Source organism: Mesitornis unicolor, unplaced genomic scaffold (assembly GCF_000695765.1).
Source record: "Mesitornis unicolor isolate BGI_N332 unplaced genomic scaffold, ASM69576v1 scaffold16043, whole genome shotgun sequence".
In the NCBI taxonomy this organism is placed as follows: Eukaryota; Metazoa; Chordata; class Aves; order Mesitornithiformes; family Mesitornithidae; genus Mesitornis; species Mesitornis unicolor.
Genome location: NW_010176872.1, coordinates 1 through 16,835, shown reverse-complemented (window position 1 = coordinate 16,835; position 16,835 = coordinate 1). Strand labels below are relative to the sequence as shown.

At 37.7% G+C, this 16,835-nt stretch overlaps 1 protein-coding gene across 1 annotated transcript; it reads right to left on the bottom strand.

The window, feature by feature from the left end:
• Window positions 1-6,462: 6,462 nt before the first annotated feature.
• On the bottom strand, window positions 6,463-9,842 carry YWHAH (tyrosine 3-monooxygenase/tryptophan 5-monooxygenase activation protein, eta). Its single transcript, XM_010181869.1, has 3 exons — window positions 9,774-9,842; window positions 9,340-9,418; window positions 6,463-7,936 (listed from the first exon to the last, which is right to left on the bottom strand). The coding sequence occupies exons 1-3, from the start codon at window positions 9,840-9,842 to the stop codon at window positions 7,242-7,244; spliced, it is 843 nt and encodes a 280-aa protein (XP_010180171.1). The 3' UTR covers window positions 6,463-7,241.
• Between the last annotated feature and the right edge of the window lie 6,993 nt (window positions 9,843-16,835).

Here is a 16,835-nt window from a genome sequence, read left to right as displayed (position 1 = left end):
TAAATTGTGATGTCTTGTCTCCTGGTCTTTGACTTCCTGCTGCAATGTTTGTTTTTCAATAAAATGTTTTCAAAATGTTATCTGTTTTGAATATAAAATTCAGTTGTTATATGGAGTGAGATATTAGATTGTTTGCAGTTCCCTCACTTTAAATACCAATCTATACTTTTTTCCAATATTAAATATGTATCTTTCAAAATAAATTATGGGGAAAAAAATCACACAGTAAGATAATTTGGATGACAAGTAAAAACTTAATGTCTTTGGAGAACAGGAAACAGAGAACTGGCACAAGAACTAACGATATTTTGCAGAACAATTAAAGTTGCTACAGTTTTTAAAGTAGCCTTCTACCACATAAGTATTAGCACTTTAAAAACTAGAGTATTATTTTCAGAATACACAGAAATCTCTCATGTATTCTTCTATACGATCAGAATATGAAGAAATTTGATGTTGACTATACTCCAATTCTGAATATGTGACCGGTTCTGGAGCAGGCAGACACAAAAAATACACAGATATAACTGTGCTCCAGTTGCCGTATGTAATGTGAAGTAGGAACAACAATGTGAAATACAGGCTCAGGCATACAAAGTGAGAGCACTCTATTATATATTAGGACCCAAAAACCACTGAACATTAGTTCTGCAATAAAGAAACAATGTTGTAATATATTTATTTTTAATTTTTTTTTTAGAAAGCAAACCAAAATCTTTCTTCATAAGCATAGCAGATAAACTTCTAACAAAATTCCACCTCACTTCTGAGTCAGGAACTCGCTCACTTCCTGTCTGCCAAATCTCTCAGAGTAGATACTAGGGAGAATTTGCATAACACAAGTATCTTAAAATATACTTACATCCAAATATTTGCAAATATAAATTTCAATGGGATATTAAATCAGCATGCGGTATGGAATGTAATCCCTGAAATTCAGATGTAACCTAAAACAACCACCAAATGTTAATTTCAGCTCTGGAACAAATTTTGCTGAAAGCGAAAACAAAAATATTGTAAATTTTTTTAGGAGACTAAAGGAGTATCTGTATGGCCCCAAAGAGATCCGCTCTCCTGTAAACAACATTACAGATGTAAGGCCAGAGTCTACTAAGTGTGCTGAATCAAATCTCTAACTGTAGAAAGTCAAATTATCAAGATGATCAAAGATGTGGGAAAAAGAGAGAACAGCTCATTCTCCATTTCTTTTGGCTCCTGTTGCTCTCTAATTGTTGACTCGAGTGTTTTTTCTCAGTTTTGTTTTTCTCTTTTTTTTCCCATCAAGAACAGTAATAGTGAAAGTGTAACATTGTTTCGTGTATGTTTACCTAGCAGCAGATGGCTACTACAGGAACAATAATCCAGAAGTCTACATATTCTAAATCAGTGTACACACAAAACAGGATACACTCCCTGTTATCACGTTTGACAATTTATTACTCAATAGAGCAAACTACAGAATTAGATTACAAAAGGAGTTTCAAAAGCTTTTCATGGCAGTGCACACTTTCATGGGGGTTTTTTTTAATTATCATACTCTCCTCAAGCTTTTTTGTCTTATCTGCTTCTAAAATATTACGTGAAATAGTTCTTTTCTGAAGGTATTTTACAATATTCCAGTGTTTAGTCTTGCTTTTTCATATGCAGAAGACAAACTTCCTTAACTTCTAAGGTGTCTTGCCTCCTGCAACATTTCCAGAAATATTTTACACTTACCTGTCATCTTCATACTATATAGATACTCATATAACAATCAAATGAGGAGCCTGAATAGTTATACCTATAGATCTTCTTACAGACATGACAACTGTTAACAACTACATGGAAGAACAGTTACCGGGGACTAGATTGGGAAAGGAATTGTATCGATCAAGTATTTACTTGCGGGGGGCACGCAGGTGAAGTCAGTTGCAAGCTTGGCTTACTTTCTTTCTAGCAGATGGCTCAAATTCTGACACTAATTAAAAATACCTGGCCTGACCTCAGCATTTGGAATACATCTTCATTTCTCCGAGAAATTATTAAGACTCAGAAACTAAACTATCTGCATCTACGTGGAACTTCCAAGTACTCCGGGTTTGTTCAGAACAAGATCTAAACATCCGCTGTCAATTAAATAATGTGTGTCATTAACTTCACACTCTTCAAAAGCTGCCACTGACTTTAAAGAGCTTCTTCAATGAATGTAAAATGCACCAAAAAGTTTTTTTTCATGTTGCTGCAGTTTTTTAGTTAATTTTTCTTGAGAAGCTATGAGTTAGTTCAAATGTATGGTGAGGATAGAACTAAAAAACCAAAAATCTAAAGCGCTGAAATACTTTCCTATTTTCTCTCTGTCCTTAAACTGGTTTATTGAAGTACTTCGTGTTGGTCCCACGCTGATAAAGAATATTTGATAATGTAGATTGATGGTGTTTTTCACCCTTCTGACTTTCATTATTATTAAGTAATTCTCAAGTATGACTTAAATTACAACCAGTCTTTACACTGACCTCAACCTGAGGTGAGCTGCCATAATTTCTTTTCTAGGTTATGATACAGCAGCCTATTGCAGCTGCTGAAAGAAGCCAAGGCAGTAGGTCAGGAAGTTCCCTTGTGCTCCTCTGGAAATATATTTGGCTCTAGAAGTCAGCCTATCCAGCTCACAGATTTAGGTCACAAGTGTGACCAGCCTACAGATTGAGGTCGTAAGTGCGACTATTAAAGATGGAGAACCACAAACAGAAGTTATACAAAGGAAACTCTTTTCAAAACTCTAGTTATACCAAAGCAGTCACTAGGAAAAATGGTTACTTACCAGAGTAACTGTGGTTCTTCAATGCATGTTTTCCATGGAGATCTCAGTCTCACTACTCTTCATAAGGTTTCTGCTTGCCTAAAATGTCAGTGTTCTTCGGTGCTACCGCTTATGTTGTATAAACAGTCTGTTATTACATATACCTAAGAAGTTTAGTTTCCTAGCATTGGCACATTTTGTTCTAGTTTAACGAGGTGTGGGTGGGTGTGTACTCTAAGAGATGAATGCAATCATTTATATAAAATTTGAACATATTTGAGCAGATTAAGACATAGACTGAAAGCATCTCTGTCCCTATAAAGAACACATTATTAATTTAATGTCTGACTATCCCTTAGCTTTCAAGCTCATGCAGTATCACATAAAATGTTGCTCTACTGTTAGCAGCTATCTGGTTGCCAAAAAATTCAAGGATACTCATATACCTTGCTAATATTATATCAACACCCTCAGAGTGACTTAACCTTTCAACAAGTTTGCCCATGAAAGGCACAGCAAAGATTGGTTCTGGCTGAGAGTAATGCTCAGATGGACCCTAACATAACCAATGTAACCTTCATCTGTCAAGATCAGCCAGCATCCTACTATGAATGGAAAAGGTAATGTAAAGAAAGCCTGGTGTCTTCAAACAATTAATTGGGTGTAGCCGAGGATTTTACCTATTTTAGAGACTGAGACAGAAGATAAGACTTGGGGGTCATAAGGGGAAACAAGAATGTGGAACGCATTGAAGCATTTCTTTCTCTTGCTCTGTAGAACACTCTCCACTCTTTACTGACTCCTGGCAAAAACCAGTCACAAAAACACTCTGTGCCACTAGATCATTCACTGACAGCTAGGGAATGTGGGAGAAGTATCTGCTCTACGACTGAAAATCTAAAATCCTGCTGTACTGCCTGTGGCAGAAGCAGGGGAAAGAATCTTAGAAGGCTTCCTGAGACTCATTAGATGAGAGGTCATCGGCTTATGCAGAGCAACTGTGTCTGCCAACACTTGGTTTATGAACCCCTCACAAGGACAGAAATGCTTTTTATGCCACAGAGCATCCAGAGCAATAAAACACTTTTATATTTAATGAACTTCCTGAGAAAAGTACAGATTATTTGAAGATTAAGCGGAGTAATTCACCTTGTCCCCAAAGAAGCATCCTCTGCTACAAAGCTAAAAGGCAGATGACACAAAATAAGGGTACACTTAAGTACAGCAAATCTTTCTCCAGTTTCAATGAAGCCAGAACACTTCTGGGACTGTGACCTTGTACACACAGGGTTACTTGAATACACCAAAGAACTTCACTTACCTGCCTTTAAGTTCATCACCCTCAAAAGAGTTTGATCATCACCCAGGTCTACTGAGATTGTAGCTTGAATAATTTCAAGTCTACAGGTGGCCCAGCAAAAACAAATGCCACCACGTGCAGGAAAGCCACCTGGCATCTGTTCCTCATGACAAATTTCTGCAGGAGCTAGTCTATTAACTTGAAAGAATCTTTTCCTGTTCACCAACTTCGACTTTGCCAAGGGCACTTGATAATAAGCTTCCTGCATTTGACAGTTCACTGGCAAACTTTGTCATTCTGGTGAGATTTATTTCAGGACATTCAATTAGGAAGCTCCTGATATTCCTCATTCTTTGGGATAGTTTCTCTGACTATCTTGGCACAAGATATGAAGTTCTTAGAAGGCAGTTGCTACTTTCCAACCACATCCACTCACGCTATGACATGCTTGTACCCGGTACAAAGCCTAGTTTTGAAATCTCAATCACCTTCAGAGAAAGTCAGCATACCAAGTCTGGTATGCAATACCCCACAGCATTCCTAATTTCCCATAATCTCTAGAATCATTCTGAGGGCCTTTACATTCACAAATTGTCAGATTGCCTTCAGCTAACTTAAATGTGGGACATGATAGTGATTTATCAAGAGACAATGAAGGAACTGCAACTTTTCACACAGCTCCCTAATATGCAAGTATCTTATCTGTTGATACTTATGGCTGTAACAGATTCATCCATTTAAATTTATACTGCCTGGGAGAAGGGAATCGACCCTTCCAGCAGAGCAGAGTCAGTAAGCTATTTCAAAATAGAATTCCATACTTCATGATACCCAGCAAAGATTTACCCAGATTAATGGCAATAATCACCACCACCTGATTGGTATACTTCATAAGCCTTCCTACCAGGACTTATTAAAGCAGCCAGGAGCTGCACCATTCTACATAATCCCTGTAGTCTCCATTTTGGATCTTATGGACCGTGTCAATAGCTAATCTTCAACTACCTGGTCCAGAGATGTTAGACGTGCTGGCTCACTTGCAGACTACGTAATGCTCATAGTTTCGTGATAAAGGATCTGCACAAGTCAGTAACTACAATGAGAAAGGACTCCTTAGCTTTTGAGTTAATAAAAACAGTGGTACTACTACAGACAGGAAGAAAATAAACCTAGTGATTGCCAATACTACTAATTATTCAGAGGCAGGTAAGCAGATCTGAGGGGAAGGAAAGTAAGCTACAGGAATCTAGGAAACAGCTAAAGCCCACACGGATGTTAGTGGCCAGAAGACTCCTGCAAGGTTTACTTGCAAAAAAGGAAACTGAAAGATAGGGACTTGTATATTGTTTGGTGAAACAGAAGCAAATAAGTGACTTCCAGAATAGGTCCTGGCCCCTTGACATCCTACTTTAGGATGTCAAGCACCTCAAGAGTTTACAGTATCACATCAAGGACCTGTATTTTCATCTTTTTCAGATGCTGCATTAGTCTTTCAGTTGTCACTAACTTTACTGATGTAATAAAGTTAAATTACCTAAACAACAGAATATATAAGTACATACAAATCTGCCATTAAATATGTTAATGCTCCAGCTACTTAAAAACAACCAGTGCACTACTTTTGAGAAGTTCGAGCAGTTGTGAGTATTCAGACCAGTGATATTTATTGAACAAATCAAAGAATAATAGATTTAGCTAAATGAGAACTTATATGACCTTTGAGCCAGCACAGGTGTCAGTAGCAGTTTGGATACAGCAACACATAACAGCTAACCTTTCCTGCTTCTGTAACACACCACTGTGGAACTACAGAACCATTAAACATGTACACTAACTGTTGGGAGGAAAAAAACCAAACCACTAGCGTAAGCTTGGAGACTAGGCTTAACTTAGCTAAAACAGAGGGGCATTCTTTCAGAACAAGTACTGCTTCAGCTTGAAGCAGGTAGCTATGAAATAAAGTTACTGGATTTTCATGTATAGAGGTGATGTGGTGGGTAGCACTTGAGGGGAAAAAAAAAGTTTAGAAGTTACAATGGGCAGAATGAAACACAAGTCTCTGCATTATTAAAACCAGTAATGTTCTTTACAGCTATTCATCTACCAAGCAAATAACATACCTTTGGAAACTGCACTTTAACACAGGTGAGTGGTATTATAGTCTAGACAGCTGTGGGTGTGTTTGGTTTTTGTGGTGGTTTTTGTTTGGTTTTGGTTTTTTTCAGCACACTGGTTCAGTTTTTGGTGCTGTTTTTTTTGGTTTATTTTTTTTTAGCATGTGAGGCAACTTCTCGTTAAACTTTTGAGTAAACATGGTCTAACCCATCAGTGATGTGTTAGGTAACGTAATCTCTGCTCTGAACAAAAGACAGGACGACAGCTTACATAGAGATAACATCCCAGAAGCAGCATTTTATTTTTATTCATTTAATTCCAAAACATTTAATTGAGAAGTCTGGCATCTCAGTCATCCATCTTAACATGGGCTAATATTGACATAGTGTTGTCATAAAACACAGACAACTAAACAGCCAAAGAGTTTACAAAAAATAAATTCATGATTCTTCAAAACAACTGCAAAAGGTTACAAGTATCAAAACTCTTAGGTAGATGCACTGCATTAAAAGAAACTGTGCACATAAGTTAGAGGCAAAAAAAATTGCTACAGAAACCTCACATGTCAATTAGTTTATTGTAAACTGATGAACAGAGTTGTCATTTCACATCAGCTTAACTCTTCATTGACTGAAAAAAATTTGGGGTGGCTAATTTACTCTGCATGCACAAAATGTACTGCTTAACAGAACTGTCAGCTCATTTCAAATGGAAACAAAATTTAACTGGAATCTAGTTATCTTCAACCACTTTCCATTATTCTTTCCCATATTTTCCAATCAACAGGCAACCTAAAACTGCCTCGTTTACTATGCATCTTTCTGCACTGCTCAAGTGCAACTAAGATAAATAGGGCCAATAAACCAATCAATCCATCAATGCCCATGAAGACTCATCTGAAACTGCTTCTTGATAAAGTGGACAGCAGATCTGAACAGCTGTACAATACAGATATGCTTAGCACTAGATATTTAGTGTGACTGTGGCAAGGAAATATTGGTGATGATGGGGATGGTGAAGTGGATGAAAGAGGGATTAGAGGAAAGCTTTTTAATTATTGCCCTCTCCTGCTTCTTCATCTTGCTGATCACTCGTCCACAGAGTGAGGTTATCTCGAAGTAACTGCATGATGAGAGTGGAGTCCTTGTAGGAATCCTCATTTAGTGTGTCCAGCTCTGCTATGGCATCATCAAAGGCTTGTTTGGCTAAAAGGCAGGCCTGCTCAGGAGCATTCTGGATTTCGTAGTAGAACACTGAGAAATTCAGAGCCAGCCCGAGCCTAATTGGGTGAGTGGGTTGCATGTGCTCTTTGCTGATTTCAAAAGCCTCTTTATAGGCAGCTTCTGAGGCCTCCACAACACTGTTCTTCTTCTCTCCAGCAGCAACTTCTGCCAAATAGCGGTAGTAATCCCCTTTCATTTTCAGATAAAAGACCTTGCTCTCATACTGGAAGTCATTGCAGTTCTTGATCAGGTATTTATCTAGGAGGGCCAAAACATCATTGCAGACTGTCTCAAGCTCCTTTTCTATCTTCTCCCTGTAGGCTTTAACCTTCTCCAGCTTCTTCTCGTTCCCATCTGCCATAGTCTTCTGCTCTATGCTGCTGATGACACGCCAGGAGGATCGTCTAGCTCCAACCACATTCTTGTAGGCTACAGACAGCAGGTTTCTATCCTCATTTGAGAGAGGCTCGTTCAGCTCAGTTACCTGTAAATACAGACAAAGATCAAATTTAAAGGGCTTGCCTTAGAGAAGAGAATGCAAACTTCCTCATGAAGTCCAAGATTCAAAATTCCTTCTAGACAGGAGACAATTCATAACATTGAAAGTTTAAAACTCCCTCTGCAGTCAAGAATTAAAAGAATGAAAACTCTACAATTCTGTTGTAATAGAATGGGTATTTAGAAGCCATTGTAAAGCACATTCACTGAATAAGAATGAGTCAGGCTTGTGTAACGGAGAAGCATTCACAGAAGGGAGGCTCAGGTTTTTTTAGGAAATCTTAGCTATAATTATGCAGATTACACACTTAGCGTTGAATTTAAATGTACCTAGAATACCACTTGTATGATTCTGGAACACAGCACAGACACTGGAAACTCATGCAGTTTTTGCATTTCTTTCCCTGCTGCTTGCTTTCATTTGACAGCAGAGATGGAAGCACTGCATCACTATGATTAAGCTCTGCATAGTACAAATGGAATTAGTGTTTCATAGTACCTTTCAGTCACTTACTGAGCAATTATACAATGCAATACAAAAGTTATCTTGATTTGTGCTAAGTGGTGGCTGCAGGCAAATTTCAGAGATGGGACGTGAAAGAAACCATATAGAAACTGAACAGCAAATCAAGGAAAAAAGCCACAATCGGCTCCCAATTCCTATTACAAAAAGCTGAGATAGAAGAAGGATAATACTTCTAATACTGTAGTTAGGCTTATTTCACTTGCTGTGTTAATTTAGGAAATAAAAATCTATCAGACTTACAGTCACTTTCAGTTTTTCTACTTTTGCAAATTGACCAACGTTAAACTAAACTCACAGGAACTGCTGTGAAAAATGTAACTCCACTACTTTGAGCATACTGCATTAATTGCATTAGACGTCACTAGAATTCTAAGGATATGTACTTTGGTGTGAAAATAAACTTGTCCTTCCTCAGACACTGTTAAAATCTTTAACTATTTCTCAAAAAATGTGCATATTTACACTGTTTGGCAAGGATCAGAATGTTTGCTAGAGAATACTTACCTACTACAAATAATGAACTCACAAATATTTACACTATTCTCAGACTGCTGGTGTAGCTCTTGAACCATCTATAATAAATACACATCTAATAAATGTGTATCTTTCCAAGTCCAAAAGATAATTTATATTCATTATAACTGTGACAGTAAGAGAGAGAATACTTTCAAATTTAGGTTTTGTTCTTAAAATACTCTAAGTCAATTAGTTTTATCTCCAAAATGCCTTTTCTCCACAGCTCAGGAACCCAAACACCCAAAAGACACTGCTCTGCCTGGCCTAATACACTTAGAGACAATCTACAGAGAGTCAAATGCACAGGAATCAACTCTACTGACATCTTCACAGCTTGCACATCCTCCCAACAACCCCTCACTCAACAATCTCTACTACAACCCACCTATATCATCTTTGCCAGTAAAGATATTAACTCCCTCAGGATGTAAAGATTCAGCTAAGAGCTTTTTGCTCCCTACAGTCTATGAGGACAGCATTAGCTTTTATAAAAATAAAATGAAGTGGTAGATTTAAAGAAGGCAGTAAAGTTCTACTAAAATTTAAACATCACTTAACCACACAAATAAAACCTTTTTTCCCCCTCTCACCTGTCCTCACTATCTTTACAGAATTCGAAAGAAAAACAGAGAAAAAAAATATATTGAGCTGTTAATATACTACCGAGCTGTATTACCCACAAAAATTAAAACTGAGTATGGAAAAGTACACAAAACAAAAATAACTGAGGATGAGATTTAGTGGGACAGGACAACAGTAACAGAAATACCACCTCTTGGCTTTGCAGTCCAGACTCCATACAAAAGAAATTAAAGCTACCAGAAGACTGCAGTCACAGCTATCCCAATTCTTCATCTGATACATCATCATCTCCATTTTTTGCCTCATCCTCCACTTCCCACCTCTGTGGTAAGCTAACTGCTAGCTTCACATTCATTCCTTTCCCTCTGCTGCAAACTAAATATCCTCCTAAATGCTGATATTTAAGTAGTCAATAACAAAAAATAAAAGATACAGTAGTCCTAAACCTTGCTATAATTATTTCTTCTACCTCCTTAAGGTAGTTTCTTACACTTTCTAATAGAAACTTTTACAGATGGATGTCTTCTGTGTATTCAAAACACCAAAATGGCATTTTATGGTACATAACAAATGCCACAGGAACCATCAAAAAGTTTTGAGTATTTAATCCTAAATTTTTACTGTGCTATACAGTTGGTATAGCTTAAGGGGAGATAAATTAATCTGGTTTCAAATTTTGTCCAGTTTGTTACAAGAGACAAAATAAAATCTTGAAAGAGTATTCAAAGTTTCCTTTTTAGTCTATTATCTCTCCTCTGGTGTTACTAATTTTTAATTGCAGAAAATGTATCACAACACCTACCCTTAAAAAGTTGATTTATAAAGCCCATTTCCACAGAAGTGATTACAACTGGAGATAAACTACACCTGAAAAGCCTTCCAACCTTCCCTTATTGCAACCAAAATGCAATGCAAGTGTTGATAAACAGCGTATTTGCAGAAATTTCTGAAGATTACATGAATAGAGGGAGGATCTTATAAAGTCTAGCATGAACTTTGGTAATCTTGGCTGGTCTTTACATTCAGTATTAAAAGTAGGTCTACCTTTAAAATGCAGTGTAACTTTTGGAAGCATCTTTATACCGTATTTAGACCAGCCAGTTACAGTTTAGCTGTTGCATCAGCTTGGGCTGAGTAAGCCTGCTGAAACTCTCAATGAGCACCAGACTAATAAAACTAATCTTTAACAAGAGTGAGAAACAGCAGAGAATACTAAAGATATAGTAATACAAAGCACAACAAAGCCAGGCCAGGCAAAGAGCCAGCTCTCAGGACTAACTGCAGAACAGTTGTTCATATTTGGAAAAGGAAAGTTAACTTCTTAATCAAAACATGAATGTATCTAAAAGATAAGAGACTTCATTAAAAGCCTATTCCAGATCATCACTAGACTACTGTATAATTTAATTCCCAAGATTGGCTTAAACTCACCTTAAAACTGTTCCTTAAAGTAAAAAGAAAAAATTAAGAGAGAAAGTAATTCAACATGCCTAGATGTTCACTAGTTTTAAGATGTATCAGAAGTTACTGATATATCTTACAGCACCTACTATCAACTCAAGTCCATCTCAAAACAACCAGGTATTTGGTAATGCAGAGTCTTTTTAGACTACATAAAAACAGAAATAAAAATTTGCTCTAGCAACTATGACTTTAAAAAATGTTTTCTAAACAATTAGTGACAAATTTTAAAAATTATTGAACTGTAAAATTCTGGAGAAGATAGTAGAAATAATGTTTGTCAAACACACTGCCTTTCCCAATGCAAGACCTATTCCATAATAAAGCTACACAAAGCTTGCATAAAGTACAACTAAGTTTCAAAAGACGTCAGCACACTGAAGGCCACTACTAAAAGTTAAACTGAGAAAGGTTTGAAAGCAGCTTATTTTTCCTTCATTTACTCAAGTTTTCTACATTTCTAGTTAGAAGAAAACAGGACATTTGTATTTCATGTTTTTAAAAAAATACAAAAGTGAAATTCCAGCACTGTATCAAAAAATTAAATATTGCAATACAAAAATAAAGCTTTTAGGTTTTTTTCAAACCATTGAAAACAGCTTGAAGAAGTAATTTGTGAGCAGCTGCCATAACAAATACAACATATCATAGCATGAAAATTACATACAGCACTGCCACAAGCCTCAAAGCAGAAAGTGAATTACTTTCTCAGACAAGGCACAGTTAAAATATCAATGCCATGCCATGCCACTCGTGGGCATTATTTATATACCCCAGCAGATTCTGCTTACTCAATCTAGAAACTGATAACCACTTTCAAAGAAAGCAGCATCTGACGTGGAGGACAGGAACTCAGCCTAACAAACCAGCAGTTTCACACTAGCTGTTCTGTGGCAGAAGTTTCCAATGCTTGGAGTGAAGCTCATTCCTTCGTGAGGAAAGTGTCACCTTTCAACATGCTTCAGGATGTCAGTGTCATTTCCCTGCCTCTAATTTTTATTTCATTAGTCTTGAACTATTTCCTTTTTATTTTAAAGCTGGTGAATGTTGAGAGAAAAATGGTAAATCATTCCCCACCCTACCTAAAGAATGCTGATATTCTATGTAGATGTATCTAAAAACCACATCTACTTCCCTGGTTTAACAGCTATATTGCAAGACACTAGACTCAAAGGAAAGCCTTGTGACCTTTATGGAGCTACCTACTGTTTAATCTGTTTCAGATACAAAGTAGATAAAACCAAACACGTTTCTCTTCATATGTGGGAATGATGTAGAGAAAAATAAAACTATACGCTGAAGGAAATTTCTTTCTTCCTACCTTCCATTCTCTGTGTAGCCTGTCCTTAATAGAAAAGATCTTGGACTGCAAAAATTTAGCTTTACATTTTAGCCATAGACACACTTTCTTGTAACGGCTGTTAGCAGAAACAGAAGCACTTAAAAGATGAAAAGCCATTTCAAGTATGACTTCAAAGTAGTATTTATTTACTCAGGTGTTACTCTATACTTTCCTTATGCAAACACACCTCTCTCTCTCACACACCTAAGTTTGGGGTTATTTTCAGTCCTGAGCCAGATGATGCAATTGAACACAGAGGCTATGATCTGCTAGCACTTTTCATTCACACTGAGAGTCTGGTTTTTGTAACAGGAATGCAGTCTAAATCATTTATGTCTGTAATACTTGCAGGTATCTTCTCCTCTGCTTTATGCCCTCAAAGTTCTTTCACAGTTTACTGGGGAAAAAAAAAACAGAAGTACATAAAAGGAATCCTGACTATAATGCTAGGATTCCTAACTACACATGCTGACGAGCATGGCAGTACTGTATCAGCTCAGAAATTACTTACGTGTGTGTAATCCCATACAGGCCATACCAAGCTGAGTTATTTTCATATGGAAAACACACCAAAGTGAAGGTTCCACAGCTGACAGCAGATCTATGATGCTCTAGTAGAATTTGACCCAGGTTAATTGAATTTGTGTGATTGGACTTCTGTTTTGATAGAGCATAAAATCGGAGCTAGTGCCAGTTTTTAGCAAGCTGCTGCAAAAAAATATTGTACTCAAGTATAGTCAGGCTTAATCTTTAAAACTCTCCTGATAAAAATGTATACAGTCCATAATTTTTGAGCTAATAGAAAGCAGACTAATGAATTTGAACCAGATCAGTCTCTTACATCATGTGGCTTCAGTGTTTTATATCAAACACTGGAAGTTCTATAGCTAGATTTACTCTATTAAACCCTAGTAAGGAAGCCATCGCACAGCAGGGGAGTAGTTTACATTAAAGGCACCTCATTCCTCTCTCCTACAGACACAATCTTCATTAACCCAAAATCAGACACTGATGTGAACTCAGTGATACAGTACTAAAAATACGGAACATTCCAAACTTTTAAGTCCATTTATGTACACAGATAAAGCCTACAGAGATCATACAAAGATTTAAATTTATTTCACTCTGAGTAGTAGTATTTCACACAACTAATTTTAAAATTATTCATCTCACATAACTCTCACTGATCTTACCAATTCTAAAGTGTAAATTACTCTCTATCTACCACACAGCTATAAAAGAAAAGCAACATAACTCAATAGAGGTCTTAAGCACTACATATTAGCATTAATACTGTCTGAAATACTAAGGGTTTATACAGCTAAAATATTTAACCATTTCTGGAATGATCTAAAACAAAAGGTACTCAATGCTGTATTCTCAATATGCTAGAGCATTAGTTCCATCAAGTGAGAACCTTTAACACTTACACTAAAAGTAAATTTTTCCCCAGTGTGTTGAGAAGTGATCTTTTTACCTACCGTGTAGGGTTACTTCATATAGTTGGAATCCTGGAGCAGCATTTAATGCAATGAGAATGATACATCCCTTGGAAGAATGCCATTTAGTAGAGGCATACTTACACATGATTGTATTTTCTATTAATACAATTTAAGCCGTAAAAAAAAGTGAACTAAACTAATTTATAACAGCAAACTCAGAGAAAGCTTCGTTTTTCTTTCCCACCTACACATAAGCCACAATACTTTCATTCTTCCAAGAAAAAAAGTTTAACAGCACCAAAAAAATTGTATTAGTGAGCAGTAGTTTCCATAATTAAGCTACAACTGCTGCTTCATCTGGCCTTGCTTTAAAAGAAGGAACTGATGAAACTGAAAAATAAGTGTTTCTCCAGCTTCACAGTGACAGCTGAAATGGCAGTCCTGTCATACATTTTTTCTTCCTTCAGTGGCGGGTCTCAAAAATAATACAGATATGCTTTCACTAAAATAGTCTTTGTTATTTTATAGTTTAGGAGTAACTATCAGGGTGTTTGCTACACTGTGTATTATACGTGTGGTGATAAACAAGCAGAAATTAAATTCACCAGTCAGATTTCTATTTACACCAGAAACACTATTTTTATATAGCACTTTTAAAAACCAACAGATATGTTATATTAAGAATATTAAAAAAAAAAATCTTTAAAACAAACTTCTCAAATCAAGATATCCTGCATTGAGAATAGATATCCAAGTCAGAACACTCATTTCTTGCTGAAGGAAGTCTAGTGTCTCTGAAGTGCAAGAAGATTATTTGAGCCTTATTCTATATGGATAAAAAGTTCTCTTAATAGCTGTCATTTACAATCACAGAAATTGAAGGAAATATTAGATGTGTGAGAACAGACAGCTGACATCACATTTTGTAAGAGCTTATGCTCAGACCTACAAAACCAACTTCAAACACTGAAGAGCATTCTGGAAATCACCATGTTAGAGCGAACACCAGTGAAAGCCAAGTAACAAACAGATGCTACATTATAGGGATGCAACAGTTTAAAAGAAGGAAACTGTTGCCTTTTAAACTGGGCTCTACTTTTTGTATTTTTAAAGTATCTATAATGTAATATTTCACAAATGCTCAGGATTCACCTCACTTACAAAGTGTTCTCAAGCTCTCAATTACAGAAGCTCACCATTATACAACTTATTTGAGAGCAAAAGTAGCATTACAGATGAGAATACTGTGACTCAAGATGAATGAAAATTGCATAGTAACTAGGACAGTTTAAAAAGGCAACTGGACATCCATGCTAGTTGTATGTACTTTATTTACATCCTGATGCATAGCAACTGTATTCTGTTTGTTTCACATATGTTCAGAGAGCCATACACCCACTACAGTTCAGCAATATATGGAAAAATAAAAAAGCTACCTACTAACTACAGCTAGAAATACAGTCTTCCACAGCAGCAGTGGATTGCAGTGGTTTCTCCATTCCATTCTTTAGAATTAGCAATCGAGAGATTAGCGAGAGAAACAGAGCTGTTACTACTACATTGTATGTATCAAGAATTCTACTGATATCATTGAAGTACAGCTTATTTTAATGTCTAGTGTGTCTGATATTAAGATACTCAGAAGTATCACTACTTTAGAACTGGATGGGTGGTAGTATTTATTATGACACAACAGCAAGGGTGAACAAGAGCAGCAAAATAAGTCTTTTTACTGCCTTCACTTAAGGGATGCAACATAATTCACAGCCCCTGAACAAAGCTAAATGGACTGATTCTTATGACAAAATGTGAACCCCACTTGAAGCTGCCCTTTTAAACTAAAATAATCTAAACAGCAGTACTCTCAAGGGAAACTTGATTCCTCTTGGGGCCTCTGGTGTTCACAAAGGACAGATCAGCAAGAACAAACCAGCTGTAATCAGATACAGCAAAGACACTGCTAAGCATTTACTGGCATTAACATTACCCTTAAAATTCACATTATACAAAGACTTTGTTTTTAAAAAAAGGGACTAGACATAATAAGTTTGATCATTCTACAATTTTATTACGTATCAGTACAGACAGGTCAGTACAAGTAATTTTCATTGCTTGGTTTTGGAAGGAGCTGAGTTGCAACTAAAAATTATTGTTTAAACAAATGTCAGTACTCAACTGGGTAAGGAATGCACTGAGAATTTGTTACCCTACAAAAAAAAGAGGCAAAAAAAACAACGTTAAAGCTCTCTGTGCACTGGGCAGCTGTTGTACCCGGATGCAGCTACCACACCATCTTCGAGTCAGCGCTGATGTTAGTGGGTGAGGCCTCTACTCGTGCTTTTATCGTGAGGGACAAGAAACGTCTAGAAAAGGCAGGGGCTTCTCTTGCTGTGCACAGTTTCCCCAGACACCCTCCGCCCCAGTGGCCAGCCCACCCGACCAGCAACCCTCAACCGCTGGTGTGTCAGACTCCCCTAGAAGGGAAGACGCACCCCAAGGTCAAACCTGTCATCCCCACCACTAGCCCCCAGAAGCAGGGGAAAGAGGAGCAGTGCGCGGGGATGGACCTCATCTCGAGCAGGGGTCAGAGAAAGAATCTACTGCCTTCCCGCCGCGAAGAGGAGAGGCGGGCAGCGTTCAAACTGCTGCACTGCGCGCCAGATTGGCGGGAGTAGGGGAAAGAGGCAAGAGGGCATGGGGACAGCCACACCCCCAGGGCAGGGACAGACGAGGGAGCGGGAGGGCTGCAAGGGAGTCCTTACGAGGGAATGAAGGAAATAAGGGAGGAAGAAAAGAAATTTTAAAAGAATAGGGGGGATGTAGGTCCAGTCGAGACCGGCTACTGTTTGTCTCATCTCTTCCCAAGGCAGGTAGCAACGGGCACCGCCCCGCGCGGCGGCGAGGTGTCCCAGCGGGACGGTCCGGCTCTCGCTCCCGCCCTCCTTTCTTCACCGCGACGGGTGGGATCTGGCGGCTCGCATCCTCCCCGGGACCCAACTCCGCCTCGGACCAGCCCGGACTTCCTTTCCCTCCCTCCCCCACACTACCCATCCT

Excerpts from the sequence above, each read along its gene's own strand:
- YWHAH (XM_010181869.1), bottom strand. The coding sequence starts at position 9,842 with ATGAGGCAAAAAATGGAGATGATGATGTATCAGATGAAGAATTGGGAT. Across the intron at positions 9,419-9,773 it reads GCTGTGACTGCAGTCTTCTG|ACTGTAGGGAGCAAAAAGCT; the intron begins GTAGCTTTAATT and ends CTGTCCTCATAG. Across the intron at positions 7,937-9,339 it reads TACTGGCAAAGATGATATAG|GCAAGCCCTTTAAATTTGAT; the intron begins GTGGGTTGTAGT and ends CTCTTCTCTAAG.